We start from the raw sequence: 27543 nt of genomic DNA on the forward strand, positions 1-27543 counted from the left end.
ATCCAGTAAAACAACAAAGAGACGTGCACTGATCCCTGGAAGCAGAAATGTGACTCAATTCCTATTTTATCAATGTAGTTTTTAGAGCTGTTCTACTCTTTCCTTTTTTAATTATAGTAAAAACATTGTGGGATATTAGTGACACACAGCAAGGCTTTGTGGTTAAGGCACAATACTGGAAATCAGATGATCTGGGGTCTGTTCCTGGATCTGTCAGGCACCGACTGACTGTGTGACCTTAGATAAGTCACTTCCCCTCTTTGCCATTTAGTAAAATGCATGCATGGAAAATTCCCTACCTCAAAGGCTGTTGTGAGGCTAAGTTCATTAAAGGTGAACTGTAAAGAACTGTTTTTATTAAATTGAGCTTGCACCCTGTTTTACTTCTATACTCAATGAAGGCTACTCTCAGAAAGACCTCAAGACTTCTGGAATATGCTGCTCAAACAGTTCACGTTTGTTTCTACTGCCTATCCCTCCCTTCTCACATTTATCTCCCGACTTCTCCTTGTCCAGATCTATTCTGCCCCCAACAATCTTCTATTCATTGAACTTTCTGAAAGTTTGCACTTTTATTAGAGAGAGGTAAGGGACTGACTATGTGTACACAAATTTGCAGAGGAACAACAGGGTTGAGGTCTGTTATTTCTCAACTCTGTATATTATTTATTTATTTATTTAAAAACATTTTTGCTGTTAACAAGCATGTTATCTCTGGAGACACAAATCCACAGTTTGAGAACTGCAAAACTAAGCATCTCTGATGGTATCTTCTACACTGAGCACTGAGTCCCATTGGGTACATAGAAAGATTAACCTAAATAAAATATACAGAAGCCTGTGGAACCCCATAAGATTGGGTCCCTAATCCATGAACTATTGGAACTCATTTACAAAACTTTTCTTAAACATTACATGAATATATTGTCTCATACTGTAGATTTAGAATTTGTAATCCCTATTCCATGATGAGATATCTTTGAGCTATAATGTATCTTAATTAAAACTATCTTCAGATAGGTTTTTTTCCCTCAAAAAGCATTTTAATCAAAAAAATCCTATTTAAATTAAAAAAATCCTATTTTTTTTTATTTTTTTTAAAATATAATTGATTTTTATCCACCCTGGTTGGGAGCTGCTTGCTTCCTACGGGCTCTTTTCTCTTCAAGCTGTAGGAGCCAGCTCCTGTCATGGATTTTGATACCCTGATGGAGATGATGGCGCCACTTCTTACGATCACTTGCCAGTATTTCCCATCGGTCAGGATCAATTCCAAATTCCTCCATATCTCACCTGCATGTGTCTTTATAGCGAAACTTGGGACATCCTGTTGTTCTTGTTCTCTCTGATAGCTCCCTGTACAGCATGTCCTTGGGTATGTGTCAGTCTTCCAACCTACTCAGACGGCCCAGCCAGCATGGTCGTCTTTGCTTGAACTTGGCTGCCACACTTGGTAGATTTGCCCTTTGAAGAACTTCTGCATTGGTGACTTTCTCTTGCCATTTGGTGTTGAGTATGCAGTATAAACAGTGTAGGTGGAAACTGTTTAAACTTTTCTCCTGATGAGCATAAGTTGTCCATATTTCCCCACCATACATGAAAGTGCTGAAGACACAAGCTTGGTACACTAGCATTTTGGTCTTGATGGTAAGCTTTGAGTTGTTCCATGCTCTTTTAGTAACTCTGCTAAAGGTGGTGGCAGCCTTTCCAATGCGAACATTTAGTTCTTCATCCAGTGAGAGGTTGGTGGTCACTTTGGAACCTAAATAGCTGAACTTTTGGACTACTTCTAGCTGGTTTGCATTTAAGGTGATTGAAGGATCTTGTGGAACCCCCTGTCCTAATACAACCATTTCTTAATGCTGATGGTGAGAGCAAATGCCTGACAGGCACTTGAAAGGCAGTCCATGAGTTCTTGTAGTAGATCTTCATCATGGGCTATAAGGGCATCATCATCAGTGAATAGAAGTTCCCTGACTAGCACCTTTTTGACTTTGGCCTTTGACTTAAGTCGGGACAGGTTGAAGAGTTTCCCATCTGATCTTGTGTGGAGATACACTCCATCTTTCATGTCCATAAACGCACAGTTCAAGAGTACTGAGAAGAAGATTCCAAAGGGTGTATGGGCAGGAACACATCCTTTCTTCACTCTGCTTTTCATCTCAAAGATGAAAATACACTAAAATAAAATGTGCTATCTATCCACAGCTTGAACGAGAAATTTCTGCCTAGTGTTCAAACCCAAAGTAATAAGGATTTCTTAGTTTGTGTGTAATGATTGATTAGTCCCATGGAGCATACATACATATCTTCTCCTTTTATTTTTCTTTTCTCCTGCTCCTTCCCACATCACACTTCCAGAAAAATGCTTTCCTCCTTTACGATTGGTTGGTTCAAGCTAACTGCTTGCTACTGTACAATTTATCGTGCTCTGTATGTTCATCTGAGATTCTGTACAATCAGGAGATTCCTGTGGAAGCTATTAAGAGTAACTGGAGGATTTGTCTCAAAAACTAAACTATAGCAGCTCCCCAATAGCGTTTTTGACACATACATTTAACCTATTTGCTGCACGCCATGTTCTGTCACAAAATGTCCAGTAACTTAAAATGGAGTTATGGGCTGTGTGTGACGCAGCACTGGTGGTGCATTTGGCATCACATCTGGTGCATAATGTGGCATGGAATTGGATAATCTAATTTTCATCTCTGCAAAGGCTGTAGCCTATGCGCTTTAAGATTTTGAAAAGTAACAGCGCCAACCCCTGCCTGCCCCCAGAATGCATGAAACGGTTCTGCAACTTTAAGTAAAGGTTACTCCTGTAACAACTAAGAAGATACAGAATTTCTGTAGTGCATACTATGGTACTTTTTATTTTTTTTTAAAAACCCATGAAGCTCTTTCAGCATATTTTAGTTTTCTGAGAGGTGAGAGAAAAAAGAAAAATCTCTTGCTTCAAATGTTTTCAATTAAGTACAGTCACACTGTACTGGACAAGGTTTAAAGAGAAACGCAATGAAGCCTAGAACTGTTAACAGATTAGTTAACAAGGGAGTACAGTTGATTTAGCCAATTTAAAAAAAGTAGCTATTTTAAATACTTTAATACTTGAGTAATATTTCTCTGTGATTTAGGACGTTTAGAATTTCTTTCTGTTCAATATTGTTCTTTCACAGCATGAGTGCAGTTCTCTGATACCCAGCCTCTTGAGGTTTTTTTTTTTAATATATTGTTTGTACATTTTAGCTGATCTCAGCAAAAGGACACTGACACGCCCGTTGCCAGAGACACAACAGTTTAATCCAAAGATTACATCTGATCTAATTCAATTTGACATCCTCACTGGAGGCTCATACTACAAGAGGTGGTGCTGTAACATGGAACTACAAGAAGGGGATTTTCGTAATGCGGAAGTTAGCTAGAAACTGATTGAAACAGGAGTTAGGGGATTCAAATCCACAGAACCAGCATGCAGCTAGCTAAAAATGCCATGTTTGAATTGCAGACAAAATTATGCATCACTACAGCACCAGGGACTCTCATGTCAATTTCAGTGGTGTAACTCAATTCAAGATGATGGAGTAATTTTTTATTTACACTGGCATAATTGAGATCAGTGTCTGTCCCTTGCTTTACTGTTAAACTTTATTTCTTTCCCCTCCTGTCTCTAAATCCATATTTGAAGACTAGGGTTAAATCCCAAACTCTCTGAATTTTAAAAACTTGCCCCACGTAATGGGGTTGCAATCCCACCTGGGTTGGTTGCTAATTCTGTACTAGTGGTTCAACATTTTTAAGGATTACATATTCAAATTAGTGCACATGGCCAAATTCTGTGGCCAGTTATACCAACGCATCTCCATTGAAGACAGAGCAGACTTTGATTGGTTTTATTTATATTAACCTATTTGCAACATTCACAATTACTTTGTGAGTCTCATGATATTTGGTATTCTACTTAAAGCCCTGGGTCCTGTGAGAATTTCAGCTTTAGTTAAAAAGTAAACTTCTACTCCTCCTGGTTGCAGAGGAAAGCTTGCAAACATGACCCAAGTACAACATAAAGGTTCAGAAACCAGAAGGCAAACAAAAAGAACCCCAGATGTATTATTTTAGAGTCATCTTATTCTTAAGCCTCTCTCATAATTTTGGAGGGACCTAACTCATGATTTTTTAACGTTGGCATTGGCAATGCTGTATTTGTTTCACTGACTAAGCGAATTAATAGAAAACAATGTTTTTTAAACCCACACCACTCTGACATATTTGAAGAAATGTGATTTACAACAAGCAGAATCAATGCACTGGTGGTTACTTGTGTATTCATAGAACAGGATGAATTGGCTTATCCTGTGTATGGGGAGGCATTTACAGGGCCAAATTCTGGCAGAGCACTCTCCATATGCACTGGCCAGGATATCCATGATTAGCAAGTGGGGTGCAGGGCACACGTTATCCACCCCAATCATGGGTCCCCCAGATATGTGGACAAACAGCTCTGTAGGCTCCCCACAAAGGAGCCAGACCTGATCCTATTTACACCAATGTAAATCTAGAGTCATCCCAACTGAAATCAGAATCTGGCACATGGATTTTTGTGGGACAACATAAAGGGGCCACAAGGGATGTGGGCCATATATTTATGTGTGTAAAGCACCTGACTCAGCAGTGTCAGCTATCAAACCGTATACTAAAGCACATAGTTTATTTGTGGTCCTAGCATGGAGGAGGCCTTGCAGGTGGCTGCCTTGTACATTAACTTGGCTCTTGCAGTATTTATGTATACCTATTTTATGGATGTTTATGGCTTCAGCCATACTTTTCCCTAGAGCATTGGAAAAACACTCAGACCAACAGCAACCCCTCCTAAGCACATGTATACAAAACTGAGAGTTTGCTTCTGCACTTGGTTGTGCTGCTTGTAGGCCTGTGTGACTATTAATGTTAATGGCAATTACGTGCAAGAAGAGAGAGGAGACTGAGTATTCATTGAAGTCTGAATTTCCTGGCTTTGTAATGTTTATGACAAGCTAGGAGTTAGTCGATTGTTTTTTGTTGTTGTCTGTTAATTTCCCAGTTTTTACTGCAGTTTGTTTAAAGAATAGAACAAGTCACCCAGGAGTATTATGGATGAAACAATAAATAATAATGGTTCCTTAGAATCTCTGCAGTAGATGTGACTTTGCTGTTGGATGTATATAGGGGGTTTTCTCATTAACTGAGGTCTACTTTGTTTCCTGTTTTTAATAGATGAATTTCTGAATATTTTTCATGTGACAGTTACATGCACTTCAAATTTAATTCAGGAAACACTTATTTAAAATTAACCCACCCAGCCAGTAAATATTTATTTTGATATATCTACTCATTTTGAAGACTTTTTAAAATTTCTCTGATATCCCGAGCTAAATCCTTCCTAAATACTTATTTAGGTCCTTTAAGAAACTTCTGATTTTTGAGATCAGACTTTCACAATTCTATCTGTGTAAACCCTGCATAGTGTGTGGATTCCTGATCCTAGTAACACAGTCCAAATATCCTCATGGATTTTTTGTTGAGAAACATTACTGAATAAGCAGAGCAGCTGATTTCTTTAAAAACTTACTGTCTCTCCTGGCATTAGTTTACTGTGTATTTTGTTTTGATAAATGAAATACCAAAAGCAATGAGCTAATCCCTTGCTACAGTTCAGTTTTTAAAGTCAAAACCGTAAGAATTATATAAGCAGAGTAGATAGCCAGAGGGCAGGACCTTCTATTCTTTGCACACACTGCTCCTGATGTGGAGGATCAGGCCCATCTGGAGTAATAGACAGTGAGACAACTTCTAAGCAATGATTTGCCTGTAGTGAGTTTTCCAACTGTTATGGAACTCTTGGCAAGAAAATAGTATTTTTAATGGCTGCCTTAATAACCACTATAGAAATGAATGATAAAAGTATTCAAAGGCTGCAGAGCTAAAGGTAGCACTCAGGCTTGGGCTGGAGCCAAGGCAGTGAGACCTCATAAGGGGGAGGATCTCAGAGGCCAGGCCTATGCCTGAACGTCTACACTGCAGTTTTATAGCCCGAGCCTCATGAGCCCAAGTCAGCTGATCTGGGCCAGCTGTGACTGAGGTGCGGGTCTTTTATGGCAGGGTAGATATACCCTAAGTATGGAAACAGCAGATCATTATTAAGAATACTGTATTTCCTAATATGTTCCAGAAAGAAATCCCAGTGTGTATTCTTTGACATCATCTTTCAGATCTATTGCTATAAGGACTTAAATTAATGGCAGCACTTAAAATATATATAGACATTGTGGAGCAGGAGAGATCTAATAAAACCTTTTTTTTCTTGGTCAAGAATTACTGAATTGATTGGATACCACCCAGAAGAGCTACTGGGCCGTTCTGCATATGAATTCTATCATGCCTTGGACTCAGAAAATATGACTAAAAGCCATCAGAACTGTAAGTCATGTTGATATGTCCTTCATTGTACATAAAACACGGTGTGCATGTATCTGACTAACATGCTGCAAACATAAAGGCACATCGGTGCGTTGTTGAGTTCTTGTGTATATCTTGCATGTATTCTGTAAGAGAGAAATGCAAAGGGATTGCACTAGTGCTTCAAAGTGGGACTTAAGTGATGCATTGGCCTTTTGCTATGACCCGTTGAAGCCCCATGGCTGGCCCTTTAGATGAATTTCACTCTAAATTAGAAAAAAAACTAGTTCCATTTGCAGGATCTTGATTCTAGGACACACCCTTTTTTCCAAGTTAACTCATGTTACCAGATTCAGTTGGGAGGCTGAAAAACTGGATAAGAGCAAGCAGTAAATATTGGGAAGCAATAAATAAGAATAAATGGTCAGTTGCAAGCATGGCAAAAAGTAAATAGTGGCATACCACAGTGATCGGTATTAGACACAGGTGTCCAATATAATAGAAATTAGTAATAGAAAAAGCTCTACTCAGTTATCTTGTTCAATGTCTTTCTCTCTTTCCTCCTGTTCCCATCACTTTACTTCTTTTGCCCACCCAAAACAAATAGCCTGGAAAAAACACATAAATATTTAGGTTAATTCAGAGTAAGGAAGATTTTGGGGAAAGTCCAACAGGACCTAATACAATGAGATAGATGGAAGATGACATTCAGTATACAAAGTAATATATATTGGGAGGAAGGTTTTTTTTTAATGGTTTTTATACTTAGTTGGGTTCCGTATTACCTGACATGGTAAATGTTGGCATCTGCTCAATAGACAATGGTGGTCAGAAAGATGGAGAATTATATGGAAAGAAAGTATAATGCCATTGTATAAATAAATGCTTCATAGTGAAGGTTGTGTATGCTTATGACCACCTCATTTCATTCCTGATATGATCATTTTGAAATTATCATGAGAGGTCATAGAATATGAAACATAGGAGGAGAATTTTTAAAATACCAAAGGTTATTTAGTAGAGAAACACACATGAAAGGAGATATGCTAGAGATATATAAAATAAAAGATGTAGACTGCCAGTTAACCACTCCTGTTTGTCCTGTCCTATAATATCATAACAAGGGAGCTTTCAATGAAACAAGCAAAACAAACAAAACGAGCAAAAGAAACAGTTTTATATGATATAACATTATGTGGTTAGGCTGATGGAAGATACTATTGAGACACATAGCTTAGTAAGATTAAAAAAATAAAATTATCTGCATGTTCTCAGTACCATTTCCCTCATCTTCCTTCCCTTGCTCCTGCCTTATTTTTTGTTACTTTTTGCCTTAAATTAGATGGTAAGATCTTTTTGTGCAGCACTTAATACAATGAGGCCTGACTCCTGCCTGCGGCTTCTAGTTGCTGCTATAATGCAAATAATAATGCCATTACATTAGCTAGGTTAGAGAAACACAAAGGTGCCAAATTCTCATGCTCCAGGATATAACAGTTTGCACCAGTTGGGGGCCAGGAAAATACCCTACCAAGATGACATAATTGGTCAGGTGTCTCTTGCAAACAGGATCTCAAACTAGCTGGACCATTTTTCTGTTCCCTTGTGTCATCTCCTGTGCGCTCTGCGTAAGTGAGGTGAATTGCTTGGTTTTTACAGCATAGTCATTTTCACAAAGTGTCGATCCAGTTCTATAGCAGCCTACCAGCAGGATCTGACTCAAACGCTCGGGAACTTGACTGAGACAATCCAACATGCTGCAGCTGATGGCTCCATATAAAAATTTAAAATGACATCATGAGCGTTTTGAAGAGCATTATGTGTGTTACTTAACCACACGAATGCATTTTGGAACACTACATTCAACCATAGGTTATGGTTTCCAAGAGGAAAACAATAATAATGACCAGAAATATATACAGTTATAATGAAATTAGTATATAAAACTCTGAGATGTCTTTTGGAGGTCATAATTGCTGTCTTTGAAATATAAAACAAGCTGTTGGTAGATGAAATAAACTACATCATTTCTTCTCTAGCTCTTTGTACTTACTTTACATTTCTAACTCTATTTTCTTCTGTTCAAGGTAACCCTTAACACTAATCTCCTAAAGATTAGGCTTTTGACTAATATATAAATATAGATTTTTTTTGTGACTGTCTGTGCTTTGGAGTTGGCCTTTCCTAGCAATATAATGAAGGCCCTGCATGTGTCTACCAAATGCATTTGCAGTGAAAGGCTCAGTCATGTTGTTGGGGCATCCAGTGATAGACCACGATCATCTTTTTCCTCATCCCTTTCAGAGTGATTTTAACTTTTTTTAAGAACATAATAATCAGTCTCAGCAGACAACTACATAACCAGAAGGGAGGTTTACATTAGCACTAACAGCAGGGGTTCTAGACCTCGCCATCCCCAATAAGTTAAGTACTCAGATGTTCATTAATAAGAATGTTTGACAGCAGAGAGAGTCATCTGGGATGCAGAACAATGTTAGTTTTAATCAGAATGTTTTGAGGAAGCAGTTATATTTGTTCTCCATTAGCCTGCTGCTGTCAATCCATTCATGTGGCTTTGTCTTTTTTTTACAGATTTTGAATTCCCCAAAACAAATTAGGTCTTTTACAGGGGTGAGCAATTAATGATATTGTCTCTGCTTGAGCAAGCTATGTATTCTGAGATATCTGATTAGAATGCATCATGAGCAATCAGTGGCTATGTTGCTTTAAGTTGTTTTTAAATCCCAGAGATCAACAATATAAACTGTAGATAGTTACTTTTGAAATAGCACCAGAGAGGAAATAAAATAAACCACCAGCGGAGGCTGCTCCTTGTTCTAACAGGGTCAGATCGACTCCATGCACAGGACCAGCATAAAGCCTGTGTGTCACTTAAGCTCTCAACGTAGGGCCTAATCCAGAAGCACTTTGAAGTCAGTGGAAAGACCCAGAAGTGGTTATTTATAAAAAGAATCCCACTGCAGCCTTATAGGGCTACTCAAAGCCATGAGCACTACATCTGGTAATAAATGTGTAGGATCAGGCCCTATAATATAAGAGTAGCCCCACAGTCTCTGAAGGTGTGTAGGGAAGCATATACCCCCTTTCTAGTTCCAGGGTAGCATAGCTGATGCATTCCGCCCTTTACAGGCATTGGCCCAAATTCTGTGGTGATGTAAATTAGTGCAATTCCAATAACCTCAACACAAGCTATATCACTTTACATCACCAGAAAATTCGGCCCATTGCATCTTGCTGAGGCAAATGCCTCCAGACACTTCTTACAAGTCCAAAGAAGCCCATGTGGCTGGGGGCATATGAATAGCAAGCCATGAACAATCAGCCACCTGGGCACCAGCAAGCCCTCATTGAACATGGAAGCCTTTGTGACCTTTTGAGAAACTGGGCAGATATTCACGAGTTCTTTGCTGTGATTTCTAACACACATTGCCTAATCTAATGTTAATAGATCTGATATAAGATGACACATAATTATCCTTTTTCAAAAGTACAAATAAGTTAAAACAAGGTACAATTTCTTCTGGAGAATTCTCCTAGCTGTTTTGATCTATGCTTCACAAAATTGTTCTCCTAGCAGAGCTGCAAAGTAATGATTCAAAATGCAAAACAAAAATAAAACTCCATGCTAAATATATTAGACACCCAATTTTTATTTAACCTAACTATGCTTTATGCAGGAGATAAGTATAATCACACTATAAATATATCCATTGATTCCAAATACATCAATGCCAACAATAATGTAATGTTACCAAAAAAAGAAAAGAATCGAGTTCTAGAGCAGGATTTATTTTTCATTACAAGAAGGTAATCCACCACTAGAATGAGGAAGGGGAAAAAAGTTTGAAGGTTGAATGAACACACCTAAAATAAGCCTTTAAGATGGAAACAGAACTACTCCCTGGATTTACTGGTGATACTGCTGTCACACTTGTTGCAATTTTACGATACTGTAAAGTTTTCAGATGAGGTAACGACCCTGTGCTGAAATAAACCATAGTACTCTTTGTGTTCTTGGCTGCAAGTATAGCTTTATATACAGTATAAAACTTAATTGGTTTTCATCGAATGCAAGATTAGAATTTAATTTGACAGGGTTTAACATGCCCACTCTTTTACCAGTTATGTGAGGAAGAGGTGAAAATCCTTTTCTTGCACAAAAGATTCACTGCAAAGCTATATTTTCCAACCAAACAATATTCTATTACTATTTCCATTTAGGGCCTGGTCTCATTCCCATTAAAGACAGTTGGAATTTTGCTATTGACTTCCATGGGGAGCTGGCTCTGGCCATCTGAGACCTTTCAATGGGAAGTACATAGAAGTTTGACAGGCCAAGTCAATCATATCATACTTTGCATCTATTTCAAATGTATGACAGCAATTTAAAAAAAAGCTTTGTAAACAATTAAAGGCAACAAAAGTAACTGAAGATAATATTTTTTGTTTATTCTTCAGTGTGATGATCTAATTAATGTTGTATGAGATAGAGATGTAATATTTTGGTAATGTATTTAAAATAAAATCCTTTTAACTTTCTAACAACTTGGAAGTCAGACTGAAGGCATATGGCTAGATAACTGAAAGACGAAATTCAAGTGCATTAGTAATTTATAGTGTTACTCCAAAAAAAGCGTCCTGCCACTCTTTGTATCAGAACATGATGTGCTTTGGGGGAGTGAGGGGGGTGTAGATTAAAGCAGTAAAAAGCTTTCCTGTAATGTAACAGGCGCCCTTATTATGACTCTTATTGAAGAGCTGATGATTAGGAAGCCAATGTAATTATGTTTCACAAGCAGAGCAGAACAGTCTCTGAAACATACTAAAGGCAAAACCTTTTGATTTTGTTCCACACATTTAATCAAAAACATATTTAATCAAAAACAATAATCTTATATTTTGTCTAAATTAAAAAAGTCTAAATAAATTAAATGAGGGATGATGAAATATTCCTAGGGAAAAAAAACTTTAGAGACAGGAAGAGTAACACTACAAATGACCCACAAACACTTAGAGTGGGGTTCACAAAGGTACTTAAGTGCCTAACCCCCATTGGAATCAAAGGGAGTTAGGCACCTAAATACCTTTGAGTATGCTACCCTTATTCTATTTCATAAATGTAATGGGCCCAGTTCTGTGGTGGTTGTGCAGGAAAGACTTGTGCTTCAGTAGTTTCTGCAATGGCCATGTACACAGGAGTTTTCCTGTGCAAAGACTGTCAAATCAAGTTCAACTACAAGTGGACTTTAGTACATCAGTTTAATTGCAATCAAATAATGTTATTACAATGAAAAGCTGCTTAAAGGGGAAATTTTGCCAAAAGGGCCTGATTGTGCAAACTTTAATCCCAATGGTGAGTGCTTCTGTGCTAGAATGGATTGCAATATTATTAATATTAACATGGATAGAAAGTTACTGTCAGTTGGGAAAAAGACCATTACTTGAATGGAAGATACAGTCCATATTAGCTGCTTTGACAAAAATGGAAGGTGGATACCAACTAAAGCATCCTAAAAACTTAAATTCTCAAATGCCAAGAACTCTACACTGAAACATCTTGCCTAACTCTGAGTACTATAGATATCGTATTTCGGAGATATATAAAAGTATTTGTAAAGCATCCAGATCAAACTCTAAATCTGAACTGCACTTTTTTTGTGCAATGTGCTACTACGCAAACAAAGCTTGATTCTGTCTTCTGTGTAACCCCGGATGTTACATGGATGTATTACATTGTCCTGGAAGCATTGTTTCACCTTCATCTAAGTCTTAGCTGGACACTGGCAGGTTAAAAGGAAATATTGCAGAGAAATGATGACAATTGCATAGCCCAAACAGCCAGAAAAGCAGAACAATTCAACTCTCCATTTTCTCTACTGACAAAACAGTACCACTGATAATTCTTCATTTGTGTCACTTTGACAGCTTGGAAAACGTTTTTCTTTTCTTTCCCTTTTGCTGTAAGATCAATGTCAGCATAGTAACACCATGCCTCCTTATTTGCAACAACAACAAAATATATCAGGAATGTATATCTGGAGTTGATGTCATAGATTCCAAGGCACGAGGAAGGAAAGAAAATATATACAATTTAGGCTAAGATTTTTATTTTTAAAAAGGGGTGGGCACCTAAAATTGGACTCCTATATTCATAGGCACCTACATAAAAGCAACTGATGGGTGTTCAGCACTTTTGAAAATCAGTCCACTTCTTTAGATGCCTAAATATGATCTGAGGAGCTTAACTTTAGGCACCTATTCTTGGCCTTAAACTAGTCTACATATACATATGCAATCAGTAGTCCACAGATTTTGGGCACCTAACTTGAACTCTCTCACGTTGAGCCCCCAGAAATAGTGGCCACTTTTGAAAATTTTAGCTTTAACAATTACACTTAAAAAATAAGATAATCAGACATTTACCAGCAAATAGCGTTAATTCTAGCGCTGTCATTTTACATGACTAGAACTCAAAGGCAGTTTTACTGGTTTAAGTGATGTGCTACGTTTATATATTGCATTCTTATAAATGCTGCTACGTTATTTATATTTTGTTCTATTTGACAGTGTGTGCAAAAGGTCAAGTAGTAACTGGCCAGTACCGAATGCTTGCAAAGCATGGTGGATACGTATGGCTGGAGACTCAAGGAACTGTCATTTACAATACACGCAACCTACAACCTCAGTGTATTGTCTGTGTTAACTATGTACTGAGGTAAGTTATACAGAACCCAAAAAGTGCTTATGAACATTTATGCTGTAACACAGGCAATTAGTGAAATTTTTGTAAGGCATATTTTACTTTGGTATTTTGAAACCAACTTCGCCAAGCAAGATAGGTCAAGCACAACTGTTGGACATTTTCTTTCAATAATGTCTATTTGATACAAAATCTATTGACACACGCCTGCAGAAGGCTTTTATTTGCATGCAGTAGAATTTCTAGTCTCTTGGCAGGACCAGGTATAAAACCTGCATGGAAGATTTGGAATAATTGCTTGCTACCAGGTGGAGAAAAGAAGTTTTTAAGCCTAATCTCTTGTAAATATCATCACCAGAAAGAAGTAGTTTTCCTCAGCAAAGTCAAGACCACAAAGTGATCTACTTTTGGCAAAATGAAATATTGTGGTCATAGATTAGGCCAAAATCTGCAAGCTTGTAGAGTGAAACTGGTCTGGGTCATTACTATATTAATTACACACCTATAAAACTGAAGTAACCGTGGTGAATCATCCCCCAGAATTATTGAGCAACTGCAGCTCCTCTTTGCTTCAAATTAAGTTCTGGGTGCGCAGCAACTCTGGAAATCAGGCCCAGTTGTCTCACGTTAGGCACCCAAAATTAGTGGCAGTTTTGGAAATGTTGGCCTTTGCCTTTAAAGTTTTAACAGTTTACTAACTGTTTATACAGTGACTTTGTTTTAGAGTGCAAAATGTCTAACAGATCTAATTGCCTTGTTAGTGAAATTGAGAAGAATGACATTGTGTTCTCAATGGACCAGACGGAGTCTCTGTTTAAGCCTCACCTGCTGACAATGAATACTATTTTTGATAATGGGGTCCCAGTGACTGAGAAGAGTGACTTCTTGTTCACAAAACTGAAGGAAGAACCGGAGGAGCTTGCTCAGTTGGCACCCACACCAGGAGATGCCATTATTTCTCTGGATTTTGGTTAGTGTTGTAGCAGCATGCAATAAAAAATAACCACAAAATACTTCCTGTTTCAACAAATGCAAAGAACCTCACTGGGACTGATCGTGCTCTCCCGTGCACTTGGGAAAATCCAGTGTGACTCCATAGAAGTCAGAGGCCTCACACCAATGAAAAATTTCTGTGAGCCAGATGACAATCAGGCCTCTTATTTTTATACTAAAACCTTAAAATGTGAAACATGCACATGGCAACTGGGCGGTGTTTGCTTATTTATTTATTAAATAGCTGGTAATGTGTCGTAGCACAACAGAATTGTCAGGCTGAAAGAATGTGTCAATCTTGTTAATATCTGTTCAGGGACACAGAAGTTTGAGGAAGCCTCTATCTACAACAAAGCTGTTGTTTTGACTCTAAACAAACAGTGGCCAGTGGAAGTGAAGACCCACACTCCCCAAGGTGAAAAGCTGACTATGCCGTCATTTACAATGCCCCAAGTTGCACCAGGCAGTAGTACTCCAAGTGCAAGTAGCAACAGCAGCTGTTCAACGGTAAGAAAGACCTTTGAACTGAAAATTAAATTATCTAATCTGCAAACTGCAAGGTAAATAAATGGAGTGTGATGTTTTGTATGCAACTCCCATCAACATCAGTGGGAGGTACATGTGTACAGTAGTGGTCTCATATTTATGAAGTAACCAAGGCAACTATGCACACATTGTATTATATACACACTGAACAACATAATGAGGATAATAAATCAGGGCTATCCCCTGCGCTTAATACCAATCCTTTATTTTTTCCCAGCCACCCTCACACTAATCTTCTCTCATTAAAACATCCTATGTACAGCTGCTATACCAAGCCACCACTCCTTCTAAGTGAATTAGCCAGTAAAAGGCTGCTATAAGATAGCGCAGCCATTATCGATATCTCTTTAACAAAAATCCTGGCATATTACCTTCATTTGTTCATTAGGTGGAAGCTATAGCCATATTTCAGTGGTTCCCAACTTGTACCAGTCCTGGCACTTAAGGCTTTTCAGGCTGGTACCATGGATTTCCTCTCCCTCCTTGCTCTGTGCTGGGTATCAGCGAACTGCTGCTGTTTGCCATCCATTCATTTGTGTACTCTCTAACCGAAAACTTGGTTTGCTCTGAACTAAGCTGGATGGTGCACAACTGAGTGAGAGGCAGTAGGCACTGTGTGGGACACATGAGAGTTTAGTCTGATTAAACTAGCATCATTGCCCCCTAGAAGTTGGAAAGTGCTGACTTAGCATAGCCAGCAGGCCGTCCCTGGAGGATGCCCCATTTAATTTGTAAACGCTGGAAGAGGAAAGCCTGAGCCCAGGCTTACCCTTTTCCTGTTCAGAGAGATTTAAGAGGGGATGTCTCGCATTGTCAGTTTAAATTTATTTTTACAATATATCTGAAGTCGTAACTCTAGATCCATATGGCAGACCATTTCTATCATTATTGCATGCAACACTTTTTACCATTTCTTGGTGATAAAAGTAATAATCTTCTTCAACTACTTGCTTGTGTCGATTCTGTTCTAGGTGTGCAGGCACCTACATGTGCGGCCATCAGAGATTTTGCCTTAGCGGTACCCGGGGCCTAGGGCCAGCTGTGGCGCCCTCTGGAGTTATGGTTGCCAACTTTCTACTTGCACAAAACCGAACACACTTGCCCCGCCTCCTGCTGTGCCCCTCATCCGAGGCCCCTTCCCCCCCCCTCACTCCACCCCCGTCCCTCTGTTTGGGGTGCAGGAGGGGGATCCAGGCTGGGGGGTGGAGCTGAGGGATTCAGAGTATGGGAGGGGGCTCCAGCTGAGGAAGGGGGTTGGGAGGGGTATGGGCTCTAGACTGGGGGATTCGGAGGGTGGGAGGAGGTTTCAAGCACCTTTACCTGCATGTCTGAGACCCAGTGCCCCCTTTGGGACCTGAATCTTCTGCTGTCCAGACTCATGGGTCCCCCCGTCAAGCACTTGGCTTCCTGCTGCCTCCTGCTTCTCTCCTGGAAGGTCTCCTTCTTGGTCACTATAACTTCAGCCCATAGGGGGTCCGAGACCAGGGCACTCATGTCAGAGCTGCCCTATATGGTCTTCTGCAAGGACAAAGTCCAGCTGCGTCCGCACCTGGCCTTTCTGCCCAAGGTCATCTCCCAGTTCCACACTGGTCAAGACATTTACTTACCAGTCCTTTGTCCGAAGCCCCATGTGAAGGATGCGGAGCGCAGGCTGCATACCTTGGATGTCAGACAGGCACTGGCCTTCTACACTGATAGAACAAAGCCATTCCGTAAGTCAACGCACTTCTTTGTTGCTGTCGCGGATGGGATGAAAGGCTGCCCAGTGTCAGCCCTGAGAATCTCATCTTGGATCATGGCCTGCATCCGCTGCAGCTACGAGCTGGTGAAGGTGCCCCCGCCAGTGACCATGATGGCTTATTCGACTAGGGCCCAGGCATCATCAGCTGCCTTCCTGGCACAGGTGCCGATCCAAGAGATCTGTCAGGCTGCAACCTAGTCGTCTGTCCACACATTTGCGTCACACTACGCGCTGACCCAGGACGCTTGAGACTATGCTGGCTTTGGCAGAGCAGTGCTGCAAGCTGCAAGATTGTGAATTCTGAGCCCACCTCTGTTGATTCTGCTTGTGTGTCACCTAGAATGGAATCGACATGAACAAGCACTCAAAGTAGAAAAAACGGTTACCTACCTTTCATAACTGTTGTTCTTAGAGATGTGTTGCTCATGTCGATTCCATTACCCATCCTCCTTCCCCTCTTTTGGAGGTGTTGGCAAGAAGGAACTGAGAGGGGGTAGGCTGGTGGCACCTGGTATACCGCAGCATGAGCGTGGCACTCCAGAGGGTGCCACAGCCGGCCCTACGGGTGCCGCTAAGGCAAAATCTCCGATGGTCATGCAGGTAGGTGCGCGCACACCTAGAATGGAATGGACATGACTAACACATTTTGAAGAACAACAGTTATGGAAGGTAGGTAACCATTTTTTCTGTTGGAGAATAGTGTGTGTTTATTAGAGTTGAGTAGAATATTTGGTTTGTGGAGATGCTGTAGACCCAGTCTTGTTGTTTGTTTTGCATAGCTGATGTTCATTATTCTACAGCACAGTGCATTGACAGCACCATATCAGAATCAAGTACTGTGATAATCTAACTGCTTCTTTTTTATTCTTGTACAGCCAAGCAGCCCAGGAGACTATTACAGCTCCTTAGATGAAGATCTTAAGATTGAGGTGATTGAGAAGCTCTTTGCCATGGACACAGAGTCAAAGAACCAGTGCAACTCCCAGGTGAGAGGACAGTAGTATTTTCTTGCCCACAAGCTATGAACAATTCCCCCATAACCAGTACTATGGATGACCATTCTAGTGTAATACAGCACTTAATTCTCAATGCTGCTCACAGTTCTCATTCCTCAAGAAGATCCATAGAGGGTCAGTGTAGCCAAGAAAGAGTATGGAGATGAATGGAAAGCGGGCAAGCTGCAAAGTTTGCAGATTGAGTGCATCTCCTCGAGATCCTGTGCCAGCAGAACTCCATCTGGACTTTAATGTTGCTCCTCTTAGGGGAGGTTTTATGATGCAGGGGCTATAATGAGCTCTAGTTCTTTCAGCTACAGCTTAAAAACTAGGTTAACACTTGAGGACTGATCTGTGCACAAATTGAGACAGGCACAGTGGAAATGATCCAGACTTCACCAGTTGGAGCTGCCACTGCTAGAAGTAGACATGCCTGCCATGAGATCAGCTTGCTCTTTGCTGAATTGATCCAGTCAAATGGGTAAACTTAGGAGATTACAGGGAAGATTTTCAAAAGCACATACACAAAAAATGCTTATGCACATACGGATGCCTCCAACTTGCGACAGACAGCCCTTGGTTTGCACATGCACATACAGCAGTTGTGAGAGTGTGCGAGTGAATTTTAGACTTAACTACGAAGCAAATCTTTTCATTCATGTTTCATTTGGCATAGACCTATCCCGTTCAATTAAACAGTGAAAAATAGCTTTTCAAAACACTGAATACTGATTCAGACTGGATACAGCAACAATAGTAACAAGCAATTCCAGCTGGCCTGGTGGGCAACCTGGAAAGATGCAACAAAGCGGGGACAGGGAAGCGCACACATCACGTGTCACACCCACCCCAATGGCAAAATCAGAATAATCACTTCGGACTCCGTCTACTTCCTTCTCCTTTTCCTGGGTTCATAACTGATCAAAAAGCGACATGGAAATTGATTGAAAACTGCTTCCAAATAAAGGGCCTGAGACCTCTTTTCAGAGTACTTCTCTCCATGCTTCTGTAGTAACTTTGTGAGCACAGACACTCCCTCTGTATACACCATAGCTAGTGTTCTAGATAAGAAAAGGCACAGTCCCTGCCCTGGAGAGCTTACAGTCTAAGTTTTGACATAACAGAGCAGTGACAGCAACAGAGAATGGGTAGGGAAGGAGAGTGAAATGCCAGGCAGGCAAGGGGGAAGAAGGGCAAACATGGTGTGAGAACTGGAGCACAACAGAAATAATTGTCACCAGAAACAATTCAACATCAGTTTGCTCAGATGACTTCTAGGGTGTATGAGACCTTTCTGCCCTGCTTGCAGCTCCTCCTCCTGCTGCTGCTGGTCATCTGAGTCCTCCCGGTGGACCTGGGGCCTTTAAGGGCTAGATCTGGGACTATTGCTGTGATGGAAATAGGAGGCGAGGGTGTTGCTGATCTGGGTGGATGAGAAGCATGCTCTCTTCCTGCTTCAAGGTTCAGTTGCTGCTGCGTGGAAGATGCAACATTTAGATGCAGTGAGCACCCCCACTGAAAAATATAGAAATGAATGTGTTAATGTCCTGCAAACTGTGTTTAATAGGCCTTTTGTGGTTTTGATACACGTTTTCTGTGCAATTAGATTTTGAATAACTTATTTTCCATTAGTCAGTAGTGAAGTTGAACTATGTGCCACACTTAAGCATTGGCAGACAAGTTATTCAAAGGCCAGTGGAACATTTGCTCCAGTTCAACCCACGCTGACCTCCCAAACTGTATTTGGGCATCAGCCTTCAGAAAGTGCTGTGCGTAGGGTAGCATGGCTGGTGGGTGTAGCATGATTTTCAGTCCTGCTTCCTGTTTCTCATCTGCCCTGCAACCTTATCCCTGGTGATATCAGAAACAAGTATGGTATATAATTCATGAAAACAGACATTTCAGTATGGAAATTACATGCATCTTTAAATAGGGATCTGCCACTTTCAGTATTTCATTTAAGAAATTCAGGTGACTCTTAGCTATACAGCAGGTATAATGATTCTTCAGTCTTAACATTCACTGAAATTTCATCTCCCATGTACACATTAATTGCCATGTGCTTTTTATTATTATTATTTGTACAGACTGATTTCAATGAGCTGGATCTTGAAACCCTGGCTCCTTACATTCCCATGGATGGAGAAGATTTCCAGCTGAGCCCAATCTGCCAAGAAGAACGTCCTCTCCCTGAAAATGCACAAAATACCCAGCAAAGTTTAAGTAGCATGAGTACCATTTTCCAGCCCCTTGCTCCTGCCTCTCAGAATCAGTTTCTCTTGGAGAAGTACTGCCAACAGATGTTAAATAAAAATATGAACGCTGGTCATGGACCTCTGTCATCTGTGTCCTTCAACAATGCGAACAAGTCATCACTGCCACCATACCATGTGCGAGCCAGCACACCACTGGCTTCAATGGTTGGAAGACCAAGCACCCAGTGGCCACCTGATCCACCAGTACAGTATGTTCCTGCTAAATGGAGACTAATGGATAAATATTGTGGGTCCTTAGCAAGTTCCTCATCAGGGCCACCAGTGCACTCTCCCAACATGTCCTTATATAAGAAAAGGTAAATTTGTCCTAATATGCAAGTTGTTAGGTGTATCTCTCCTTGAGACTTCTGTGCTGCAAACCTTGAAAAAGTCTATTTGCCCACTCTACTGGAATAATTTGTTTCAACAGAATGGAATATTAGAAGCCCAATTCTGCTGTCCTTTCAGGTGAACAGCTTTGCCCTTCCATTGACTTGAATGGGAGCAGAAGTGGGCTGATTTTCACCATCATCATAAGTGTACTGATGTGTGGATTTGTGAAAATGTACATGTCTATCACAAAACCATAGAACATTTTTGCAAAGCTGCTTTACTGTACGCAGTGTCAGAAACAGATCTGGTAGGACAGGGAGAAGGATGGCCCAGTGATTACAGGGTAGCCAGAGAGCTGGGTCCAGTTCCCTGCTCTGCCGCAGACTTTCTGAGTGACATTGGGCAAGCCTCTGAGCATTTGTTCCCCAACTGTGAAGTGGAGGTAATAGCACTTCCCTACCTCATAGAGCTGGTGGGAGGACAAATACAGGAAAGGTTGATGCGCTCAAGTACTACAGTCATGGGGGCCATATAAATACCGTAGGTAAAGAGCTTCAGTAATAGTCTTAAGCATGTTGTTAAACAGAAATCATCCTTAAATTTCAGGTTTTCAATACAGCTTATTTACATGTATTACTACTATGATGAGCATAGGGTAAGAACCAGGATAGAAGCACAGTGGTCCACTTCAGGCAGGTCACTTAACTCCTGTGTGCATCAGATTCCTGATTTGTAACATGGAGATAAAAATACTGGCTGATCTTTGTAAAGCTCTTTGGGACTCACAGATGACAAGTGCTCTAAGTGCTTTAGGGTTGTTAATACTTCTAAAGATGTACAAAATGGTGGGTTTCATTTTCTAAAAAAATTGTAACTGTCTCAGGGGTGTGGGCACATGCAGTTTTATACCTGCAGGATCAATTAATTGTATGCAGTTGCTAGCCTTTTTGGCTATGTGACCACAGAGCTAGATGTTTGTCCACAAACACTAACGTGTGGACCCATAATTATGCCTGCAAAAATGGAGAGCAGGTTAGTCCCTGTTAAAAATTTGACCTCCTAAATCATACAATTTTTGTTTCACAATCAAGATTTTGCTTATCGATTGTGAGGTCATGGAAGTCTGGTAATTCCATGATTATTTGATTACTTGATATTGAAAGTTTTCAGGCATTATGGCAATAAGTGTAGTGACTACTGGGTTAGCTGTCCAGGAAAAATTCTGCATTTGCAGTCTAGCCTGTCCCACTGTCCTATGCCAAATGAACCTTAAGGCTTTGAAAGATAATTCAGACACAAATAGTCTTATTTATTTGCAAACTACTCACTCAAGGAAGGGTCTTTTCTTTACAGGTCACTGGACAGTTTTGAGCAACGGGGCATAGATATAAACCCTGCAAGAATTGCTCTTGCCAACAGTTTGAAACTGAAGCGACAGATGGATTATGAAGATCAAACATTTCAACAGCTGAATGGGGTAATCTGTTATAAGGAATTCAGACACTTCGAACAATGACCATTACAAAAGGGTTTTCATTTTGATTACTTATGTCTGTTTCTGGTTTCTTTATCCAACTGCAGGCAGATTTGTCAATGATTAACCCGTCTCATTTAATGTGGAAAAGGATGAAAATTCTCAAAGGTGAAAATTGTTCATTAGTTACTGAAAAGAAGTCCCTCAGCACAAGTGTCCTTACTGGTAAGACATAAATTGATTCTATAATATTTGTTTCTAGATATTATTTTAGGACAGTTTCACTAGAAACAGAGACTCTGTGCAGGAATTATCATACCTGCCATTTTCATGCCAAAAGCAGAAGAACAACCATAAACCAAAAGTATAAACCAACAACCATTAATGCAATCAACGGTGCTCTGAGTTGGATTGTCCTGTAAATGAAAGCTTATATTATTGTTCTGGGGTTCTCTGTTTCCCAGGGAGCCTGATGTGATAGTTCTACTATAACTCAGATTTAGGGTCACTGTGGCCTTTTGGTATCTGCAGTAATTTCCACAGCATCAGAGTTTTCATTTAAAAAGTTTATACCTTCTGGTTGCAAAGGTATTCTTCTAAATATGAACCACTGTTGTGCAGTAGGTCCAAGGCCACAGGAAGGCAGCCTAAAGTAAGTGTGATATCTGTGTTAAGACATCAACTTAGTGTACAGTATTAAAATTTGGGATCAAATATTCCAATTCTTCTTCTCCCCACTTAGGACAGTCAGAATAGAATGGCCTACTGTGTTATACAACCCATCCCTTTATATGTAGCATCATTTATTCACAACTAGGTTAGGAGTAGGTTTAGCCAGTCAATGGTTCTGAAGAAAGAACCCTCAAGTGCTGGTAACGATGAATGGTCAAAATAAGGTGGTTATCTAAACCTACTGTAGATTTCTGAATGACTTCTTATTAGGAAGAAACAAATCATTTCAGCTACACTATGTGTAAAAATAATTCAATGAGCACATTAATCCTTTAAGTGAAAAAAGATTGAATCTAGCCTCCTGGTCTTAAGCTCTCTCACAAAATGGCCTCACTCATTTGGCACAGTGATGTAATCTCTGCTCCAGGGAGGCTGTGACTGACTAACCAGTGAAGGTGGTCTGCCATAGCTTTTAAGCAGCGTGGTAAAGTTTGCCAGTTATACTTTCATTTACTATAGTCAAGGACTCTGGGATGCTCAATCCTGGCATTTGTGCTCCCAGAGGATATGTTGGCATATTGACATTTTTAAAATGGCCATTTTTAAAAACCAATTGTCACATTTAATTTTAGATGAGTTTATTCGTAACTCACAGAGAGGTCTGAGCCAACCAATGAACCAACTGCAGCAGCGACAGCAGCAACCCTCCTGTGGAAACCCTGGTGATAATCAGAAAGCAGCATTTCCCCCTCAGTTTTTCAGTTCCCATTATCAGAACTTCAATGTTCAACCAGCTCATAAAAAGTCAGGTAAGGCGCTATCACAGACGAATGAGAAAATGGTTTTGCTCTTTGGTTTCAATACAGATATGAGGACTGATGACTTACAAAGGGGAGTTAAAAGAAAAGGAGGACTTGTGGCACCTTAGAGACTAACAAATGTATTTGAGCATAAGCTTTCGTGAACTACAGCTCACTTCATCAGAGGGATGCATCCGATGAAGTGAGCTGTAGCTCACGAAACCTTATGCTCAAATACATTTGTTAGTCTCTAAGGTGCCACAAGTCCTCCTTTTCTTTCTTCAAAATAAGTGTCCAAAGGCATAACTGTCAATGGATACCTATATAGATTTAGGCAAAGGGTAAGTAAGCCTCACTCGTTCCTCTAAAATTATACCTCACTAACATCAGATAGAGCCATTTTTCCTTTTATAAGGAAGTTTAGCAAATGTATTAAAATATATCCGCTAAAATAACAGCCTTACAATGCCTTGCTAGTGCATGCTTCACTGTTCAACAGGCGCATTAAATGACATTATAACAGTTCACTTTTCTGACTGTGGTGAAAATCTTCCTAAACAAATTTAACAAGAATTACCAAAAAAAAAAAATTTTTTTGAACAGTGAGTGCAGAAAACTTGTCCACTATTGCCTTTTCCCAGCACGCAGTACTGTCTTTGTCCTCTTGATATCAACTTATATCTGAATTCTCTCCTTCATTTTTTACTGTCCTTTCCTCCATATACTTGGACTTTGTAACTTTGATCTCAACAAAATCTGATGCCCACCATTAATCTTGGTAAATAGAGGAATAAAAGTTGAAATGACAGCACAACGTTAAATGTGATTGTCACAGTTCTTTTGCATAGTTCTAAACGTAGCAACTGTGTAACTTCAGAGTGATTTTATGTTTGACAGCTTGTGCATACATTTTCCCCTTCAACTGAAAGTGTGAACAAACACCTTACTACAACAACAGCCTAATCACAGAAGTGAGTCACAGTTCAGCAGATGTAGGTTCGACTTTATTTTATGGTCCTTTCTTAAGAAAAAAATTAGAGGAGGTACATGACTGCAATTGGTGCTAATTCAGAAAACTATGTGGTTTACTACAGGTTTCCTGTTTTGAACTAGAATGATTTCCCCTTTTAAAAAAATCTAAATGACAAGGAAGAGAAAACATGTTTCACGTCTAGCTAAAATTTCAACATGTGAGATTATTCTCAGTTTTAAAAGTTGATTGGCATATATAGATTTGAACTGGAAGATGTAATGCTGTTTTCAGGTGCCTGAACGTTCTAGAATACCAAAGAAAGCTAAATGAGGGAAAAGTTGACCTTCCCCACCTCTGGTTAGATAGGCATCATTCATGAGTTTACCCTTTTTCTTTAACACTCTTATTTCAGGTGTGACAAGTCGTCTGCTTGGGCAATCTTACGAACCATATTTGTTGCCTGAATTGACCAGATATGACTGTGAAGTGAATGTCCCTGTTTTGGGCAGTTCTACACTTCTGCAAGGATGTGATTTGCTCAGAGCTCTTGACCAGGCAACCTGAGTAACCTTGCAATATTCCTTGGCCTATACTGTTCAAAACATCTTCAGTTTTTAAATATATTTTTTCAAGTAGACAATTTCTAATACCCAATACACTTTTACAAGATTTTACTTATGTATTGAACTTGTCCACATTACCAAATAGCGGCCTTTTTGAAATTACTCACTTTATTATTCTTATTGAAAATATACATCTACTGTATTTTTCTCTATTTTAATAAAAGTGTTCTTTAGAAAATGCATATGATTTCCCCTTCTGCCTGACTTGTAATTTATATTCTCTGGCATTTTCTTCAGTATTCATGCTAACAAACCTGTGGTGTAAATGTCTCTCTAATACTTTTGGCTCCTGTGCTGCAAAGATTGATTTTTATTGCCAAAGATAAATGAAAACAAACAAAAAAATCTGTTCTCCAGCCACAGTTTGTGTTGACCTTCTAAATTAAAATTCTCCGTGCCCCTACTGTGTTTGTAGTCTATTTCCCAGCACTAATCATATCGTAAATTTAACATCTTTTGGAAAAAAATAAAAAAAAACCTCACACCACGACTTTCTGATTTTCTCCCCCTAAATCAGATACTATTTGCTGAAAGAAATGTGAAGGGTGAACTGCAGAGTTTGTAGATATCTGCGAAAGTTGCACAGTGTAGCTTTTTTCCTAACGTGGGCTAGATCCTCAGCTGCTGAACCTGGTATCCCTCTATTGCTGTATAGAGAGCTACATTGACATATGCTAGCAGAGGCTCTGCACCTATGTCTTCATTTGTGATGGGGTTTCTGGGGGTTTTTTTTGGGGGGGGGGGGCGTATTTCTTTTCTTACACAAAATGTAACTGAATTTTTGGAAATCTGTTTGGGTTATTATGTATTGGTACTTTTGTTATGGCTAAGACATAGAACCAGAACCATACTCACTTTTTAAGAGCTGTTTTTGACTAGAGCTGGTAACACTCGTTATGGGGTTGCCAATATTGCAGGACTGTCAGGATTTGTCCAAAAGCCAGTACTAACACTGCTAATTACCAATTAAGTTGACCTTTATTTTGTGTGCATTTTATACGCTAGATAGCAACATAATCCACACTCGTGAAACATTAAAAATAAAAGTTAAAATAGTATTTCCCCTTGCCTACTTATTATTGAGTTACCCTAGTAAAAATAGGATGTTAAGAGTGTTGGGCTGGGAGGTTTTCTTTATTATTTTAGCTTTCCTTGTATTGTTGATAGCCTTTCAAGTACACATTATCTTACAGTATGTCATTATAAGGCAATCTGACATCTTCAGAACCACCAAAAAAACAACTCTTGTTATCATGAATTTATTTAAAAGGCAAGGATTCAGTTTTGTTCCCGGAAACCTCTTTGCCTTTGTTCGAAAATAAGTAAAAGTATTGCTCTGTAAAGTCTAGCTGTTCAGTGGAAAATGAAGAAAGGAAGGGCAAGGACCAAATGCACGATAGCAGATATGTGAGGACAAACTATTTCCTCTTGCCCCTAAACTAACAGATCCTCCACTGATGAAAATCAGTGCCAGTTTACACCAGCTGAAAATCTGGCCCATAAAGTTGTCCCCAGACTCAAAGCCATTCTACTCAGACTTCCAACTATGTTCTGTCAAATCCCTTTGTACAATGCACTAACATTTGCAGGTAGGGAGCATTGCGTTCATTGAGCACTTCAGAGTTCATTCTGTTTAAGTGATACTTAACCTTACGGTCTTACACACTGAAAAAATAATTGAAAACCTTTTCTGTTGTTGGTACATTTTTAAAAAGTTATTAGTGACCCTCAGTACCTTCAAGAACATTTTACCAAAAATAAGTTACTTTTAAAAGGAATCTATTGCTAAGTGAAGAAAAAAAAAACCCATGATATTTAGCAAAGCAGCTTGACAAATCTGCAGTGGTAATGACTTGAGTGCTTGAAGGGTTAATGACACTTAAATATTGCTCTTTTATTTTGTTTGTTTGTGTAGTTTCAGCATTAAAGATGTTATACCATAACAGTTTACTAGACACTCAAATATTCCATGCTTAATATTAACCAAATGTAGCATCATTATTTTACGATCTATATTTCTGAATTCTTATTGACAATATAATGACTGTATGGGAACTTTAACTTGATAAGGAAATGTATTTTGACACTGATACCTTATTAAAGTATACTGATCCTAAATTCCTTGTGACTCTTGTTTGCTATGAATTTGTCACTTGATGTATTATTGTAAAACAAAGTATTTATTAAATTATTTATAGAAAATGAAGGTTTGCATTGATCTTTAAAAGCTTGAAAGAAGAACAAAAGCTACCCATATTTAAAAACTAGAAAAGAATATTAGAGCAACATCAACCAAAGGCATAAAGACACAGAGTTGTATTATCAACCTTTCCATTCATTAACTTCAGTGGATCCTGGACCAGCAGCCCTCAGCATTCAGGGGGTTAACGATAAATTCCCATACCTTCAAACATATCATGCGATTGAATCTGACTCTTATTTCAATAGGGACTTCTGTTTTAAAACTGATGGTACAATATGGCCCACTGAATTTAGAAAATCAATAACAATTTGCCAGAGTGAGTGCATGCAATACCCATGGTGTTTGATTTAACAAATACCACAGATAATGATTTTAGACACTGAACTGCCAATTATTGCATTTATTCTTTTATACTTTTATGCATTTATTCTCTTATACTTTTACCTTTGATTTGTAGTGTTTGGCAACAGTCGTCAAGCCTACCGTACTGCTAGCAATCAGGGTGCCTCTATGAATCATGATTTTCCTAATAAATTCTTTTCTCCCACTGCCTTGGATGAAGTTTCTGTCTCAGATGTCAGGACCTTCATGCAAACTCCCTCCCCAGGCTTTAGATTGGAATGCCAACAAGTCTGTCAGCTCTTTTCCTCAAGTTTTTACCAATGCACATCCATGGACAGGCCACTCAAAGGCAGCAAATACCCTGGAGGAAAACTGATCACTGATGCAGAGCACCCACAGTTCCAACGGAAGCCAATACAAGCTGCAGGGGCTTAGCAGTT

At 39.5% G+C, this 27543-nt stretch overlaps 1 protein-coding gene across 2 annotated transcripts in view; it reads left to right on the forward strand.

Moving 5' to 3' along the window:
- EPAS1 (endothelial PAS domain protein 1) overlaps positions 1-26676 on the forward strand; it is a 147038-nt gene extending 120362 nt beyond the window's left edge. For both annotated transcript variants that reach the window (XM_027825222.3, XM_043543791.1), the window contains exons 7-16: positions 6347-6453; positions 13021-13168; positions 13915-14123; positions 14463-14653; positions 17309-17419; positions 19516-20000; positions 21370-21493; positions 21598-21715; positions 22795-22971; positions 24348-26676. In XM_027825222.3, coding sequence (XP_027681023.2) covers positions 6347-6453; positions 13021-13168; positions 13915-14123; positions 14463-14653; positions 17309-17419; positions 19516-20000; positions 21370-21493; positions 21598-21715; positions 22795-22971; positions 24348-24499 — 1822 coding nt within the window. In that variant the 3' untranslated portion in view covers positions 24500-26676. The remainder of the gene's footprint in view (positions 1-6346; positions 6454-13020; positions 13169-13914; positions 14124-14462; positions 14654-17308; positions 17420-19515; positions 20001-21369; positions 21494-21597; positions 21716-22794; positions 22972-24347) is intronic.
- Positions 26677-27543: the final 867 nt, after the last annotated feature.

Source organism: Chelonia mydas, chromosome 3 (assembly GCF_015237465.2).
Source record: "Chelonia mydas isolate rCheMyd1 chromosome 3, rCheMyd1.pri.v2, whole genome shotgun sequence".
Taxonomy (NCBI): Eukaryota; Metazoa; Chordata; order Testudines; family Cheloniidae; genus Chelonia; species Chelonia mydas.